Here is a 17,932-nt window from a genome sequence, read left to right as displayed (position 1 = left end):
TTTGACATTTAAGAAAATAATTTTGTGTTCGTGAGCTACTCATAAGACGCTCGGCTCGGATCATCGCGATCCTCCACCTGGTCATCTAATGATTAAACGGAGGCCTGGAGAGGCCTTCAAGCCACAGTAGCCTAGTTTCCATCCACTTTTCACTAGAGATGCACCGATTGTAATTTTCTTGGCCGATTTCCGATTTTTTGAAAGTGTGACCTGCCGATACCGATTTTTTCTGATTCCGATTTTCTTTCTAAGAACTATTATTGACCACATATACAAACAAAATCTACCTTTCTTCAATGCTAAATTTTATTTTCATAATAAAATAAATTATTAAACATTACAATTTCCCCCAAACTACACTAAGTTACAGGATCTTCTCTCACTTAAACAACTCTCAAAATAAAGTGCTCTGTGACTAGAAAGAGGTAGAAATAACAATTAACTGCAAATGAGATGCTTTATATAACAGATGTCATTTTCCACTATTTTTATAAATGGACCTTTTTCTCTTTATTACTCGTCTAACAAAACAATTCCAAAGATCTGAAAAACTGAAGTGTCCAATACGCTCAACTTACGTTAGATGTACAAATATCAGTTGTAAAACTGAGCACTGCTTCGGGAACGGTTTGCATAACTGTCAACACTCCCGTTTTTCCCGGGAGTCTCCCGTTTTGTTATTTCTCCCAAAAAAACTCCCGTAATTTGTATGGCCCAAACCACATTATATGAATAATCACATCAATATATTTTTCCAAGGTGTCCAGTTGCCAGATCTCGAATGAAACGCATCCTACTCGCACAATCGACACATCATACAAATTTCTAATAATTTGTGACCTCAATCTGGCAACCCACAACCCTTTTGCACTGTTGATATCTGCGCAGGCAGTAGACGCAGGATATTAAATCAAGCATCACTGGTAGATGGGAGAAGACTCAGCTGGTGCTCCGGTAAAAAAAACAAAATATACATGTAAATTTAACAACAGCTGGATGGAAGAATTTAATTTCATATCCCGAAGCCATATCGACAATGCCCACGCCTTTTGCAATGTGTGTCGCACTGATTTTTATATCGGGCATGGTGGGAAAAATTACGTTAAATCACAAAGGCATAATTTGTATGTATTTAGCCTGCCTCTGCCATCCAGCACCCCCCTTCTCCTCTCCCGGATTTGTGTACTCAAATGTTGACAGATAACAGGCTGCGTGTGTTACATGACATGAGATTAAACAACTCGGGCAACGCGACGTCAGAAAGTACCTCCTACTCTGTATTGAGGAAATTTATCAGATTTCTGAAGCCTCTGTCCTCAGCTATGGAGAACAGCTGGTCATCCAGGGCCATAAATTCCATAATTTTCCTCGTAATAGCTTTGGTATTTTCGTTGCTCATACCAAGGAATGATAGGAGAGGCTACTGACTTGTGACTGGCTCTGAGCTCTGGCTAGCTTTAGCTGCTTTCACTTTTTAGCTTCTTTTTTAAAATGGGCATTTTCAGCTAGGTGATGGTGTTATAAATGTATAATAAGGTTTGTTGATCCGAAAGTTATTGTGGTGGTTCCCCCACGTTTTACTTTGACACATTTCGAATTTTATTATTTCTTCACTCACAGTGAAGATCTCCCACGCCAATGACATGTTTACGTGCAACTGATGTTATTGCCTGCGCAGCTGGCAACAAAACGGACCGGCTTGGAATCGGAAAGACGTGAGGCTGACCGGCCGGTTTCCGGGCCGTGCATGCAGAAAATCGGCTAATTCCGGTCCCTGGCCGGTCGATCGGTGCATCTCTACTTTTCACACTATTTTGTTATCGACAAAGTGAAAATGCGTATAAAAAAGTTAGGGACATTTTCTGTCTTCTGTCTCTTTCCATTCGAATGGCCTTTTATTGATAAAAATGGTGTGCGTAATGTCATGCTTAAAAAAACACTTTGTCTCATAAGTTTTGGTTTATTGTAAAAGAAATGTGTGTTTATCGCTGATTGTGTAGCTTTCGGCTCACAGATGTCCCTATCCCCCCCCCTTACTGGCTTACTGTCGTTTTAATTTCACAAATAAATGCAATCAGAAGAGGAGGAATTGCAGTCAAAAGGGAGCAATTGCCCTTCTGATAGGACTGTAATATTGGTCCTGATGTTGCACCTATCGCAGGTTGCACCGGTTTCGGCACAAAAGCGAATTGTCATGGCCCTGTTCAAGCTGGCAACCTGCACCAAGGAGTGGGGGAAACTTTTGGACTTCGTATAATGACCATCCATCAAAGTGTATATGCTGTGTGCACAGCTTTTAAAGAAAAATTAGGCGGTGTAATATCAGAGTTTACATATGATACATTAAATACATAAGAGATAAAGGGACAGACTAGAGCAGTCTGGCTGTGCTGTCACGCACCTACAGTATATGTTAACTGTTAATAATTATAGGACTTCAAAAGCTCACACAGCTGATGATATTTTTCATTTAGTAGTAAATTTAACATGTAAACTAACATGCTTTAGTTATATAACATGTTATAGTTACATGCTATTTTTTTATCATGTTTTAAATTCGATTTTTAGCTTTCTTATTTTTTCAATTTATGTTATTTTCAAAAGGGAGACTTTTTTTACACATACTTCAATAAAATAAATGGTTTCAAGATTCAATTATAATGAAGTTTTTTCTCAAAAATAAATAAATTAACCCTTCCGTTTTCACTGATAATACTAATTGTGTAATACCGTGAAACCGTGATAATTTCTGAGACTGTTATCATACCGTGAAAATCTCATACCGTTGCAATCCTATTTATCACATATGCCATTTTTCATCCATATCGTGCAGCCCCAGTATCTGTATTTGGCACTATCGGGAGAATTGATCTATGTACTAACCAAAGTATTTCCTGCCTAATGTTTTATATCTTGCCATTCCAAAGATACATTTAGTGCTATTGGGAGTAAAGTGCTCTTACATCAAATATGTGTAATCTCTGCACTGTAAAAAAAAATCCTGTTATTTTTACAAAAACATAAATACGATGGCTCTGTAAAAAAAAAAAAGTTTTAATTTACAGTAAAAACATCATAAACTTGATATTAACCTTCTGAAACTGTAAAAATCTGCTTTTTACTTTATAAGGTATTGTTAATTACCATAAGAATTACAGAAGACCACATGATGACACCAAGTTCACCAATTGTGGCTCTTCCAGGAGCAATGCACAATAAAAATGTAGAGACAGTGCTCAGTGTCACTCACACAAACACTGAACACCATCAGGGTAACACGTGAAATTTAAATAATGCTGTAAACATTAACTAAACTACATTACATATAAGAAACACCCCAATGTATTTAACTGATTTTAAAATAAGATGAAACGTAACTATTTCACATAAAATATAATGAAATATGATGGGTCATGCAGGGAATTGTGGGAATGGCTTGTTGTACTTTTTACAGTAAATTATTGTTAATATTACAGTACTTATGGTTGTACTGGTTGTACTTTTGTTAAACAATGTCATTTTTTATAATTAATTATACAGGAAAATCTTACTTTTTACATCTAAAAAATTTTAATTAGTAAAATATTGTAAAAATAAATTGTCTTTCAAAATATATTTAAAAATGTTATGTATATTTCACAGTTTATATATATATATATATATATATTATTTTTTTTTTTTTTTTTCAGTTTTTCTCTGCAGCATTTTTACAGTCTTTTACCGTTAAAAGTCAGGTCCATAAATATTGGGACATCGACACAATTCTAATATTTTTGGCTCTATACACCACCACAATGGATTTGAAATGAAACAAACAAGATGTGCTTTAACTGCAGACTTTCAGCTTTAATTTGAGGGTATTTATATCCAAATCAGGTGAACGGTGTAGGAATTACAACAGTTTGTATATGTGCCTCCCACTTTTTAAGGGACCAAAAGTAATGGGACAATTGGCTGCTCAGCTGTTCCATGGCCAGGTGTGTGTTATTCCCTCATTATCCCATTTATAAGGAGCAGATAAAAGGTCCAGAGTTCATTTCAAGTGTGCTATTTGCATTTGGAATCTGTTGCTGTCAACTCTCAATATGAGATCCAAAGAGCTGTCACTATCAGTGAAGCAAGCCATCATTAGGCTGAAAAATCAAAACAAACCCATCAGAGAGATAGCAAAAACATTAGGTGTGGCCAAATCAACTGTTTGGAACATTCTTAAAAAGGAAAGAACGCACCGGTGAGCTCAGCAACACCAAAAGACCCGGAAGACCACGGAAAACAACTGTGGTGGATGACCGAAGAATTCTTTCCCTGGTGAAGAAAACACCCTTCACAACAGTTGGCCAGATCAAGAACACTCTCCAGCAGGAAGGTGTATGTGTGTCAAAGTCAACAGTCAAGAGAAGACTTCACCAGAGTAAATACAGAGGGTTCACCACAAGATGTAAACCATTGGCTGGATTAGAGTTTGCCAAACAACATCTAAAAAAGCCTTCACAGTTCTGGAACAATATCCTATGGACAGATCAACTTGTACCAGAGTGATGGGAAGAGAAGAGTATGGAGAAGGAAAGGAACTGCTCATGATCCAAAGCATACCACCTCATCAGTGAAGCATGTTGGTGGTAGTGTCACGGCGTGAGCATGTATGGCTGCCAATGGAACTGGTTCTGTTGTATTTATTGATGATGTGACTGCTGACAAAAGCAGCAGGATGAATTCTGAAGTGTTTTGGGCAATATTATCTGCTCATATTCAGCCAAATGCTTCAGAACTCATTGGACGGCGCTTCACAGTACAGATGGACAATGACCCGAAGCATACTGCTAAAGCAACCAAATACTTTTTTAAGGGAATGAAGTGGAATGTTATGCAATGGCCAAGTCAATCACCTGACCTGAATCCAATTGGGCATGCATTTCACTTGCTGAAGACAAAACTGAAGGGAAAATGCCCCAAGAACAAGCAGGAACTGAAGACAGTTGTAGTAGAGACCTGGCAGAGCATCACCAGGGATGAAACCCAGCGTCTGGTGATGTCTATGCGTTCCAGACTTCAGGCTGTAATTGACTGCAAAGGATTTGCAACCAAGTATTAAAAAGTGAAAGTTTGATTTCTGATTGTTAATCTGTCCCATTACTTTTGGTCCCTTAAAAAGTGGGAGGCACATATACAAACTGTTGTAATTCCTACACCGTTCACCTGATTTGGATGTAAATACCCTCAAATTAAAGCTGAAAATCTGCAGTTAAAGCACATCTTGTTTGTTTCATTTCAAATCCATTGTGGTTGTGTATAGTGCCAAAAAGATTAGAATTGTGTCGATGTCCCAATATTTATGGACCTGACTGTACATGCACCATTGACCACACATTAGTTGAATTTTATGTTAATGCATCAAATTGTAGACAAAGTAAATACTTCTGCTTCACGCTGTGGCTTAAAAAAAACAATTTCCTCCTTGTCTTGACAAGGTTAGCATCACACGCTGAATTTTCACTTTATTCTATGTTTCTTCATCGCTTTGTCATGTAAATAACAAAGCAGTACTGACAACTGATAGGTGCACAAATAATACTGTAAAACAAAATGTTAATGGGTTTACACATTTGTACCATCTCACAATATTTTATACCATCACACCGCTCAGTCCTATGGTTGGGTGTGCCTGTTGCGCGTGACTTTTTTTCCATGTCATCTGCTTCGTAAATGAACTGGCATTTTAATTTGATTGTGGTGCATGAAGGCATTAATGGGTTTAGATTGCTACTCAAGAGAGAAAATGGGCGGATAAAGCAAGCATCTTAATAAGCTTAAATGATAATGATTAGATCCAGTATACAAAACCTCTTTAAATAGGGAATGAACTAAGTGACCGTATACATGCCTCAGATTTGGCTGAAGCTTCCAGGAAATCCATGGGTCTTTATCAGAATATGTTTTGAAGAGGCTTTTTGCATCTTAATTAAAGTGCTTCAAATTAGTAGCATTGCATTGATTGACTCATAATTGATGCATCCTGTTTTGCTTTATCTTAAGGGGATGATCGGTCTTGCATCATAAGGAAAATTGCCTTGTCCACCTGGCACATGAGGACGACACACTGTAGAAGAATCATGAGGACGGTGCTTTAGTGAGGTATGTGAGTTTCATCTGATGTATTAGCATATAAATGACTGATACAACATTCATGCGACTGTGCATTGTCTAATTGATCAAGTCATGAATATTTAATCATGCATTTTAACAATGATTATCACTTGTACTCTGTGAAAGGTCTGCTTGCCCTTAGCTCTCAATAGCACTAATGTAATCCCACATTGGTGTCGAGTTAGCAGGGTTGTCAATACCAGAAGACCATACAATACCACTAATATTTCACCATTCTCAATACCAATTTCGATTCTGCAATAACTAGTAGGTGATTGAACTAATATGCGATAACTAATACTGTATTTTTACTATAATTTTATTTAAAAATGTAAATATTCATATACAGTTCATATTTCAAAATTCATTTAAACAATTACATAATTGTCAAATAAGTAAAAAGTTATTATTCAAGTAAACAGTAAAACAGTAATACATTTGAAAAAAATAAAATATATATATATATATATATATATACTGTACTTAATATTTACTGCAGAAAGACTTGTAATATTACATTTTTTTATATACAGTATATAACCTTTTTAAAATAGCATATAACAGTGCCCCCATTTTTTTAATACAGTAATCTAATACAGTAATCTCATAGTGGTGAAATGCCCACACACAGTCACACACAGACATTGTGTCTTTCGCCTTGCAGTGCTAGTGTCTCTAAAAATAAAAAAATAGAAGGTCACCTTTGTACAGGAAATGCGATCATTTTACAAGTGAAGTGTTTTCTAAGAACAATTGTTGTATGGACTCTATTCTGAAACCTAGTGAGCTGCCTGTTAGGTAGCATTAGATGTCATAGGTGTGCTCCAAGCACAAGTCTGTTCAAAAATATTTATTGTTTTGAGATAAATGAGTAAGCAAAAGAAATCTATAAGTAATACTTATATTTCATTCAATACCAAAATGGATTGATAAAAAAAATGTTTACCCAGTATTTGTGTGTGCTATGTATTCTTTGTTTATTAGAGTATCACGTCATCAGCTTAGAAACATGTTAATGGATACATCTTTTGAAACTACTTTTGAAATCACAATTTCACATTTTCTTATTGATGCCTGCTTTACCAATTATTCCTGTGCTGTGACTGGTTTTGATGCTCTCTTTTTTTTTTTTTTTTCTTTTTTTTTTAACCAACAAAGGCAATAAAAGGATATACAGCTGAGTGTACTGCCAGAGTTCATATCACCCACTCTTCCCGTTCCCTTTCAGATATCAAAGGGTTCTGGTAATGTGCCATGGGGTACGACATCACCAGGTTCCAAGGAGAGGTGGACGAGGATCTGTTGTGTCCCATCTGCAGCGGGGTGTTGGAGGAGCCAGTGCAGGTCCATATTTATTTTCATTCAAACGGAGCACCCTAGAACAGAGAACACCTCGAGAAAGTGACAGAAGGGGAGTGCTCTGCTTTCAACCTTTAGCCAGCAAGGGATTTTGTGGTTATCAGATATCATTGCTCTGAGAATATAGTGTTAATGAGTTTTACTGATGTGTGGATTTGAGGATGTTAAAGTCAGTCTTTCTTAAAGGTGAATGTGTTAATACTACACCATAAGTGGCCCCAAATGGAATCACGAAAATAATGAATGCCTGTTTAGTATGAAATACAAGTCTACGGTCTTCTGCGCAGTATACGCTGAATACTGCCTACTATTTTTGAATTTTTTGTGATTTAACATTTTATTTTTATTGATTCATCTAATAAACAAAGAAAAGCAAAACATATACAAACAGAATCAATATTTAACCTTCACTACTCCCAAAACCGTAGAGAGCAGGTGGCGCAGCTGTAAATACCTATAGAACTGCGATCTGGGAATCCCAAAATGTTGAACCATATTTTCAAAGGATCTCAGCACTCAACTCTCATATAGGTCACCGAGTGTAGTAACCCCCATAATTTGGGAAGCATATGGCTCCCCAAATTATGTATTAACAAGCCACCGTTTTGCTGGTCAGTGGATCGTTCCTGCAAAAAGGAGGCTTGTTAATACATAATTTGGGGAGCCATATGCTCAGGGCAACATTTAAATAAATGTCCGCACTCTGGACACTTTTTACAATTCATTTTAATAACAGTAACTTTCCCAATTATAGATAAATGTAATGAAGCCCACATCGCTCGAAAAACATTTTATTAATGGGTCAAAATGAACTCAAACAAATTTGCTGTGAATAAAATGCCCAAATACTTAATGCCCTGTCTGGGCCACTGAAAGGTGCCTGGCTGAAAAGTTGTTACTGGGCAGTACGCTGTCAGAGCCAAAGCTTCGGATTTAGACCAATTAACCATGTATCCTGAGAACTTAGAAAAGGAATTAATAATTCTAGTGGTGTCAGACAAATAATAAAATATCATCTGCGTAAAGCATACCTCCTGCCACCACCCCTGGAAAATCATCTTCCCTACTTATCGCGGCTGCAAATGTTTCCAGGGCAAGACAGAACAATAGTGGGGAAAGAGGGCAAACCTGCCGGTTTCCCCTATCCAGAGTAAAATAATCAGAAAATGGGCACCCGCTGCTACCGGGTGTCTATAAAGTAACTTAATTCATCCAGTAAAATTATTCCCGAACCCATATATTTCCAAAGTCTTAAAAAGATAATCCCATTTTACCATAGCAAATGCCTTTTCGGCATCACGTGAGATGGCAGCGACCGGGAGTCTGATCGTTTGCAACTGACCACATGTTATTGATGAAATGCCTAATGTTATCAGAAGAACTGAGGCCCTGAATAAACCCCACCTGATCTATATGTATAAAAGATGTCATAACTTCACTCAGTCGGTTAGCCAGAATTCTTCTGAATCTAGCTGGATCAGGTAAATTGGATGGTAACTCTTACCCTCGCTTGGATCTTTGTCCTTTCTAAGAATCAGACTAATCCAGGCTTGTGTCATGGTTGGAGGAAGCTTTACATTCTTTAATGGTTCTGTATAAACATCTAGCAAAAGTGGAGCCAATTCTGTAGCATAACGCCCGTTTCACACATACTCCGTGTGCAGTGCATATGCGGTGCGTATACGGTACAGGAGCAGCACGCACTATAGTGCTTTCACATATGCTGCGTTTGCAGTGCGCTACTGATCTGCAGTTTCTGTGTGCCACAAAATCAAAAATGTGTAAGGAATTTTGATTTTAAATCCAAACGTTAACTTTGACATGGTTTAAGACATTGAAACAGTATGAAAATTTATTTTAATCATTGTGATTCTTTGTTTTACATGTAGTTCGAGTTGAAGAAAAGCTATCGCGCTAAATATGTTGCTAAGAAGGAGAAGAATGAGATGCATTTGCGTTCACTCTGTCTTTTTTTAGAGTAAAAAAATCATATATGATGGCATTTTGCAACTTTTGGACTATAATCATACTTTTTTGTTTTTCTTGACTCTGTAATTTAGTAACTGTAGAACACATTAACTGTAATTATGCGTATATGATGAAATTATTACAGTTTCTTGACAATCTATGTCTGTTTTAATGTGAACAATGCGCTGCCACTTTAATTCAGTGCTGTGCAGCACAGCAAAAATAGACTCGGCCGGTAAACGATCGCTGCACTGCTGTATACGCACCGCAACTGGAACGGATCGACGGACTGCATCCGCGTGCAGTGTAAAAGCTCTAACCTGTTAACATGGGTACGGAAAAAATACGCATCGCATACGCACCGCATACACACTGCAAACGGAGAATGTGTGAATGGGCGTCAGATCTAAAAAATTCAGCAGCAAATCCATCTGGCCCCGGAGCCTTACTTCGGCACTTTTAATATTCCCTTCCAATTCCACGAGTTCTCATGCTTTGGACTTTTTATGAATGAGGCATGCTGTATGATCCGACCCCTAAGAACTGCCTTAAGTGCCTCCAAAGCCATGCCCACAGAGGATACTGAGGACAAGTTGGTCTCCATATACACATTGATTTACACATTGATCCCTCTGTCAAGCTCCCGAAGTTTGCAGACGACACCACTGTCATCAGCCTCATCCGAGATGATGAGTCTTTATATAGAAAAGAGGTTAAATGGCTGGCTCACTGGTGCAGTCAAAACAACCTGGAGATCATTGTGGACTTTAGGAGGAACACTCCAATATTGTCACCCCTCACCATTCTAAACAGCACTGTGGCAACAGTGGAGTCATTCAGGTTCCTTGGCACTACCATCTCACAGGACCTGAAGTGGGAGACACACATTGACTCCATTGTGAAAAAGGCCCAGCAGAGGTTGTATTTCCTTTGCCAGCTGAGGAAGTTCAACCTGCCACAGGCGCTGTTGATACAGTTATACTCAGCAGTCACTGAGTCTGTCCTCTGCACTTCAATAACTGTCTGGTTTGGTGCAGCTACGAAATCGGACATCAGAAGACTACAGAGGACAGTTCGGACTGCTGAGAGGATTATTGGTTGCCCCCTGCACCCCCTTCAAGAACTATACACTTCCAGAGTGAGGAAAAAGGCTGTAAAAATCACTCTTGACCCCACTAACCCAGCCCACTACCTTTCTTAACTGTTGCCTTCTGGCTCTTGAGTACCAGAACCGTCAGATACAGGAACAGTTTTTTCCCTCAGGCTATCCATCTCATGAACAGTTAAATTGCCCCATTGTGCAATAATTATGTGCAATACACAGTTAAGTCTATTTATATTATCCAACATATCTACTTCTGCCATTACTACATATGTGTCAGCATACTTAGCATTAAAGCTGATTCTGATTTCAGCCTTTAACATAAGTTGAAATTCAGGATTTTGCAAAAGGGATACATTAAAGCAGCAACTATATGATTTATTTTTATAAAATACATTTTATAAATTTAGCGCAACACCTCTAAACTCACCAGGGCATTATCTTAGACTAAGATGTTTCCAATTGAGCAATCCACAACAGATAAAATGACGGACTTGGGTATATTAAAAAAATCTATTCTAGAATAAATCTTATGGATGGAAGAAAAAAATGTATAGTCCTTAACAGATGAGCTCAAAAGTCTACAAATATCTGTAAGACCAAGATTTTTACTCATCCTTTGAAGTGTCAATGTTGCTCTAGGGGGCTTGCACACATCTGCTTCAATATGATCAAGGACTCAGTCCATCAAAAGATTCAAATCTCCTCCCAATACAATATGGGGGTGCAAGCTGCTTGTAACATCCTTTCAAGATCTATAAAAAAAGCCCTGATCATCAACGTTAGGTGCAGAAATATTAGCCAAAATCAACCTTTGCCCCTGCATTTCTGCTAAAACTATAATCACTCTTCTTAATTTATCTTTAATCTGTTTGAGACATTTCTTGAAGAAACACTATATACATTTTATTTATTTTTTCCTCTTTTTCTCTCAATTTGGAATGCTCAATTCCCAATGTACTCTAGAGTCACTCAGCACACCCTGGGATTCAAACTAGCAAACCCCAGGGAAGGTAGGCAGCATCTACCACTGAGTTACCCAGGCGCCCATATCATATTTCTTACGTTTAAGAAGAGAAATAACTTTCCTTCTTTTTATGTGGTGCCCCAACCCATTCACATTCCACGTGGAGAGAGAAAATCCACTCATATTAACATTTTAAATTTTGACATATTAGAAAAAATATATTGTTTGTCAAAAACAAGATTATAAAAAGACAACATTCCAACATTAATGCAACAATCAAACCCCAAACTTCCCCCCCGAACCAAGCAAACAGAAAAAAAGAAAAATGTGTGCATTAACCCCGCGTACGACAGCGCCAACCTCCGTCCATCCATCTAAACTCAAACAGTCCATGTACGCCTACGGGAGCCCCAGCTACAACTTTGCCATCAGATTCCTCAAGTCTGGTACTTCTATACAACTTTTGTGAGACAGAATTACATTACATAATAAAATCTATAAAACAATCTCCAACCAATAGGCAGAATAAACACACAAATAATAATTAATAAAACAATCAATCAATAAATAAAAAACTTTCGTTTCCTCGGGCAGTCAAACGAATGTTCAGTGAGCCGGCTGATTCATAAGTGCAGCAGATGACCTAATCCTTTCAATGTCCTGCAAAAAAATATTCCACAAAACAAACTCCATTCAATACTAGACATTAGCTCAAGGAATGAGCAGATTCATTCAACTGTCCCGAAGGAATGTTATTCCACAAAACGAACTCCAGCCGCTAGGTGGATCCAGCACAAAAAGAAACAAATAAGGTTTTTCCTCAGAAAGTCAAGTTAATGTTCAGTGAGTCAGGTCCACTTGGCTGCAAAGCGAGCGCCACACAATGACTTACTCATTCCCTTGACATTATAAGGACAATGCTTGTTGGGGACAAGTAAATACTTTGTGGCCATCCTTAGCAACTCTTCTCAAACTGGCTGGGATCTTCAGTGTAAAAGTGACCCTCCGTTGATGCAAAAGTTTCTTGAAGGATTGTATTCCACAAAACTCCAGCCGCTAGGTGGAACCATCACAAAAAGAAACAAAAAAGGCGCCCAGCTTCCTCGGACAGTCAAGTGAATGTTCAGTGAGTCAAGCTCACTTGGGAGCAACTTGAGAATTACACCATGGCTTACTCATTCCAATGAGTTTATGAAGGATAATGCTCGCCTCATGTAAATCAAGATCTTTATCGGATGATCTCAGAAATTAGGCCAGAATTGATCGGGGCCTGTCTCCCTCAGCGGTTCTCTGAGCCGGGACCATGTGAGCTCGCTCGATTTCCATCTTATGGCCTGTTATGTCGGGCATACTCGGGAAGAGCTCGTCTAGGAATTTTACCATATTTCTGCCATCTTCGTTCTCAGAAATTCCAACAATTTGGACATTGTTTTGCCGATTATGATTTTCAAGGTCTTCCAGCTTTTCCCAGATGCACTGCAAATCTGCCTTGGTCGCTAGCGGATTAGCAGCTAATTCCCTCTCCGATGACTCCAGATAAACAACGTTTCTCGACGTCCCCATTTTTTGTAACCAACTCAGAGAGTTTCGCCTCCATGGCTGTAATTGATCGATGTATTACAGCAAGATCCTCCAAGTCCGCTACGACCTTCGTCAGCATCACCGACATGCTGGACAGTTGATGCTGAATTTCTCCCACTGTACCATCCAAACTGAGTCTCTGGTCTGCGGCCCTGTCAGGGGAATCAGCTTGAGCACATAAGTGTCTTTTAATGTCTCCAGAGCCTGAGTATATTGAATTCTTACCCTCACATGGTGCCACGCGACCCCCACTGCCTACTATTTTTAAATAATAGTGATTAAAACAGAATGTAATTTTTCAGACACTAGTATTTTAACATTTTAAAATGTTCACTAAAATGTGAAAGCCCTCATAATCATCAATATTTTGAAAAGTGCTACCTTGAAAGTCAGCAAGAAGTCATTGCAGTAGTTGCAGTGAGTTTCAGTTACATCCTAATCAATCTGTCTGTCCTCTCAGGCCCCACACTGTGAGCATGCTTTCTGCAACGCCTGCATCACACAGTGGTTTGCACAGCAGCAGATCTGCCCTGTGGACCGCACTGTAGTGACTCTTGCCCACCTTCGACCCGTTCCCCGCATCATGCGTAACATGCTTTCCAAACTGCAGATCTCCTGTGACAACGCCGGCTTCGGCTGCACTGCAACCCTGCGTCTAGACCAGCTGCAGTCGCACCTCAAGGACTGCGAGCACAACCCCAAACGACCTGTCACTTGTGAGGAAGGCTGTGGGTAAGTGACTGAGGATGAGTGATGTACATATTAATGCACTTGGAGGCCTCCTTCACCTTCTGGTTTTTTCCCAATAAGATTGAATGCACAACAATATTTGGAGGGATAAACCAACTTGACTAATCTGCTTTATTTTCTCTTGCAGGCTTGAAATGCCCAAGGATGAGATGCCCAACCACAACTGTATCAAGCACCTACGTAGTGTAGTGCAACAACAGCAGACCAAGATTGCAGATCTGGAGAAGACTTCAGCTGAGCATAAGCACCAACTTGCAGAGCAGGTCAGGCCTGTATATTTTTTATTTTATTAGGAGTCTGCTTAAATGTGAAAGAAAAGATTTGTTGTAATGACATTAGGACTTCCTATTGCAACTTGGAGTCTCTGTTCTGTCACACATGCACAACAATTTTAATCTACATGTGTATGATTTCTCATTACAGAAACGTGATATCCAGCTCCTGAAAGCTTACATGCGAGCAATTCGCAGTGCTAACCCTAACCTACAAAACCTGGAGGAGAGCATTGAGTACAATGAAATCCTGGAGTGAGTGGTCTTTTATCTCTTGTCTTTTAAGTCTGCATTTAATCAAAATGGACCTGTTTAGACTTGGGTTAAGGTTACTAGGCTGTAGGTAGTGCAGCCTCTCTAAAATTATGCCAATAGTCAAGACAGTAATTTAATGGCAGTTAATGTAATAAAGGTTACGCTATAGATTTGAGTAAAAAGCGTTACCATTGGGAGATGTTGAAATGCTCTTGTGGTTGATCTTAAATGGTTAGTTCACCCAAAAATTTAAATTCTCATGATTTACTTACCTTTAAGCCATTCCTGATGTGTATGACTTTCCTTCTTCAACACAACCGAAGTGACAATTTTTACAAGCAGATTTCAGCTCTGTTAAATTGATGCCATCAGTCTCCTGGCTGTTTGCTTTTGGACCAAAAGGCATATTTAGGCAGCATAAAAGTAATCCAAACTCCAGTCAATCACTTAAAGTCTTCTGTAGGAAGCCGATAGGTTGGTGTAAGAAACAAATCTATAATTAAAACGTTTTTAACTTGAAATCGTTGCTTCTGCCAAGCTCTGTATTTTGGGTGAACTAAGCCTTGAAGTCTGAGTTTCCAGCAGGTTAAGGTTCAAATAAATATGCCTGAATCTTATGACAAGCATTTCATCCTCTCCATCATTGACTGCATACTTCCATTAAAATCTGGCTCCACTCTGGTATGAAACGCCAATCACTTCTTAATGGATGCATTTATTTATTAATTTGTGTGAATTTTCTGTTTCACTCTAAAATGTATCAGATTATGGAAGTATAATGGGTTGCAAATTCTGAATCATTCATAATTACTTCCCATAATTGATAATCGGATGACTATCAAACTAAAATGCACTGGTTTGGCTACAAATTCTGAATCAGTCATAATTACTTCCCATAATTAACAATCAGATGACTGTCAAACTAACTGCACTGGTTTGGCCACCAACAGGTGGGTGAACTCACTCCAACCTGCTCGCGTGACCCGTTGGGGAGGAATGATCTCCACACCCGATGCTGTCCTCCAGGCCGTCATCAAACGCTCACTAATAGACAGTGGATGTCCATTGTCAATTGTTAATGACCTCATTGAAAATGCCCATGAGCGCAACTGGCCCCAAGGATTGGCCACTCTGGAGACACGGCAGATGAACCGGCGATATTATGAAAACTATGTGGCCAAACGCATTCCGGGAAAGCAGGCGGTGGTTGTCATGGCCTGCGAGAACCAACACATGGGGGAAGATATGATTCTGGAGCCAGGCTTGGTTATGATCTTTGCTCACGGCGTTGAGGAAATTTTATAGTGTGCATTTAGAAGGGTTATAGGGTGCCAATAATGAAATGGGATTAGAGACTGAATTGAGTTTCCCCTCTAAAAAATTCGAAATTCATCCCACTGAAATTCAATATCAAGACTTCTATGGCAGTCTTTACCTCAAATTTTAAGGATGGACACAGGCAGAGAGATGACCTCTATGAAGACTCTGCTCTTTTGAAAAATCTGACGAAGAGTACCTCCAGCATTCCCATTCTCTTTGCCTTAAAATGACATTTTAAATAAGTGGACCCAAATAGAAAAAACCTAACTTGAATCATTATCAGGGATGATGGTACACATACGTTTTAGCATTAAGATGGACAGAAGGATTTGAAGTGTTGTCTTATCTAATTTCCCCTTTAACATTAATTTCCCTCCGTCCGTAAATTGAGAGTGAATACATGTCCCTTATAGCATTCAGCAATGTCTTGTAAATACAGATGATAAAGAAATATAGATAAAGATATATACTATCTGTTCATGTTATAATATAGTGGACATTTTTGCTGTCTTCATCTCAGTTTGATATTTAGAGTATTGTGTTTAAGCTACCATGGATCTCAATGTCTTTTATTTTTTTAAGAGCTATGATTAAAGTATGCTAGATAAAGATCTCTCTGCTCTGTGTCTGCACTGTGTGGCAACTGGGAAAACAAGCTGTTGGCCTGAATCTAATTTTGTGAAGAGGTTTGTTCCTCTTCAGAGGCAAGACAAAAAGTAAAGGCGCACAAGGTGGGCGATTTAATAACTTTCCCCCACTGTTCTTTGTGCAATGAGAAACTCTTGATTGTGATTTATTTTATTTTTCATCAGAATTGCTTAAATACTAAATTTGTGTGTGCAAATCAGGCACCGCCTTTCCATCTACTCTGGTGCTTTTTTTTTTTATGAAGATCAAACAAATCTAAATTTCTAATGGGATTACTGGGTATGTTTCATGCTCAGCTTGTATAAGACAGGTTAGAACATGAATAATGTTTTTGAGTTGACTGTCAAATGGTCTCTTCCAAACCATAAATGGATGGAAAGTTTATTAATAGATTACGAATCATGGAAATGTTTATGACAATTTCTAAAGACCAACTTGCAGATAATGTAAAAAACATTTGATGTATATAGCTTGATCTCCTGCAAACTTATTATCTCAGACTCAACTTATGTGGACCAGTTTACTGTGGCTCATAGCTGAATGGTTTTCTAATCCATCAGTTTGCCACCACGGATGGTTGTATGTTTGTTTATATTGTGCAATCGACTGGAGAAGTGGTTTGAGAATTAATTTAGCATAGTTTTATGCTTTATGTTATGAGTACCTTTGTTGTACATAGTTGAATAAAGAGTTGGGTCAGTTTAATTGGTGTTGTACGACAGTTGTCTCTGCAACCAAAGTGTTTTGTTGTATGCACATTATGCTATTGTTCTTGTTTGTTTTTTTGTTTTGTTTTTTGCTGCGCGAACATACCGAAAATGTAAATTCAGCGATTCTGAAATGTATTATTCGAGCAATTTTATGTCATCTGCTGCAGTGTTACATAGACCTGAATGCTCAGTGCATTGTTTACAGTAGCTTTTTGCAAATGTTGTTAAATATAAGCAGAAAACTAAGACCCAGAATGTTTTTATTCTGCAATATACAACCAGGCCTATGTGAATTAAGGGGAGAAATGTCTGTGAACTTTGCCTTATCACACTTCATTTGACATTTCACTGCATGATCGCTTTATAATCTCACAAGGCACCTTTGCAAATCATCTTACAATTACACCCTCAAAATGACGCAATAACATATGATCCAATGTAGAATTCACTCTATCTCTGCTTTGATAACTTCACATCAGTCTGCTCACCTTTTACAAACTTCAGCTTGTGGTGAAAAGGGGAAAATTGTTCACTAATGTTAACTGAATTCAAAGCTACTCGCTATTCGTGAAAAGAAGGTTCACTACTATTAGCGTTCTGTTGAATGAGGCTGAAACATCATCTCTTATTGGACGCAAGACCTCTCTAGCTCTAGACGCTCAGGATTTTATCATCTGATGTCAGGGACGAAGCGTTCAAAGAGCTCATGTTTCCCACTGCGGCATTGTCAATGGATGTGGCATTCTTCTGTTTTTTTTTTGTCTTTATCCTTGCTATTTTGCTGTGGGTTACTGACAGAATATGAATAAATATCATTATTGATTTTGCAATATGACACCCGTGTGTCAGTGTCATT

The 17,932-nt window shown here is 38.5% G+C and overlaps 1 protein-coding gene across 1 annotated transcript in view; it reads left to right on the top strand.

Annotated features, from left to right (window-relative positions):
• LOC127628508 (E3 ubiquitin-protein ligase NRDP1) overlaps positions 1-17,932 on the top strand; it is a 21,655-nt gene extending 3,723 nt beyond the window's left edge. Inside the window, exons 2-7 of the mRNA XM_052105295.1 lie at positions 6,034-6,132; positions 7,373-7,488; positions 13,582-13,853; positions 13,999-14,134; positions 14,295-14,398; positions 15,349-17,932. Of these exons, the coding sequence (XP_051961255.1) occupies positions 7,399-7,488; positions 13,582-13,853; positions 13,999-14,134; positions 14,295-14,398; positions 15,349-15,703 (957 nt within the window). The 5' untranslated portion in view covers positions 6,034-6,132; positions 7,373-7,398 and the 3' untranslated portion in view covers positions 15,704-17,932. The remainder of the gene's footprint in view (positions 1-6,033; positions 6,133-7,372; positions 7,489-13,581; positions 13,854-13,998; positions 14,135-14,294; positions 14,399-15,348) is intronic.

The sequence above is a fragment of the Xyrauchen texanus genome, chromosome 35 (assembly GCF_025860055.1).
Source record: "Xyrauchen texanus isolate HMW12.3.18 chromosome 35, RBS_HiC_50CHRs, whole genome shotgun sequence".
In the NCBI taxonomy this organism is placed as follows: domain Eukaryota; kingdom Metazoa; phylum Chordata; class Actinopteri; order Cypriniformes; family Catostomidae; genus Xyrauchen; species Xyrauchen texanus.
Note: the sequence above shows the minus strand (reverse complement) of the source record. Positions and strands in the feature narration are given on the sequence as shown.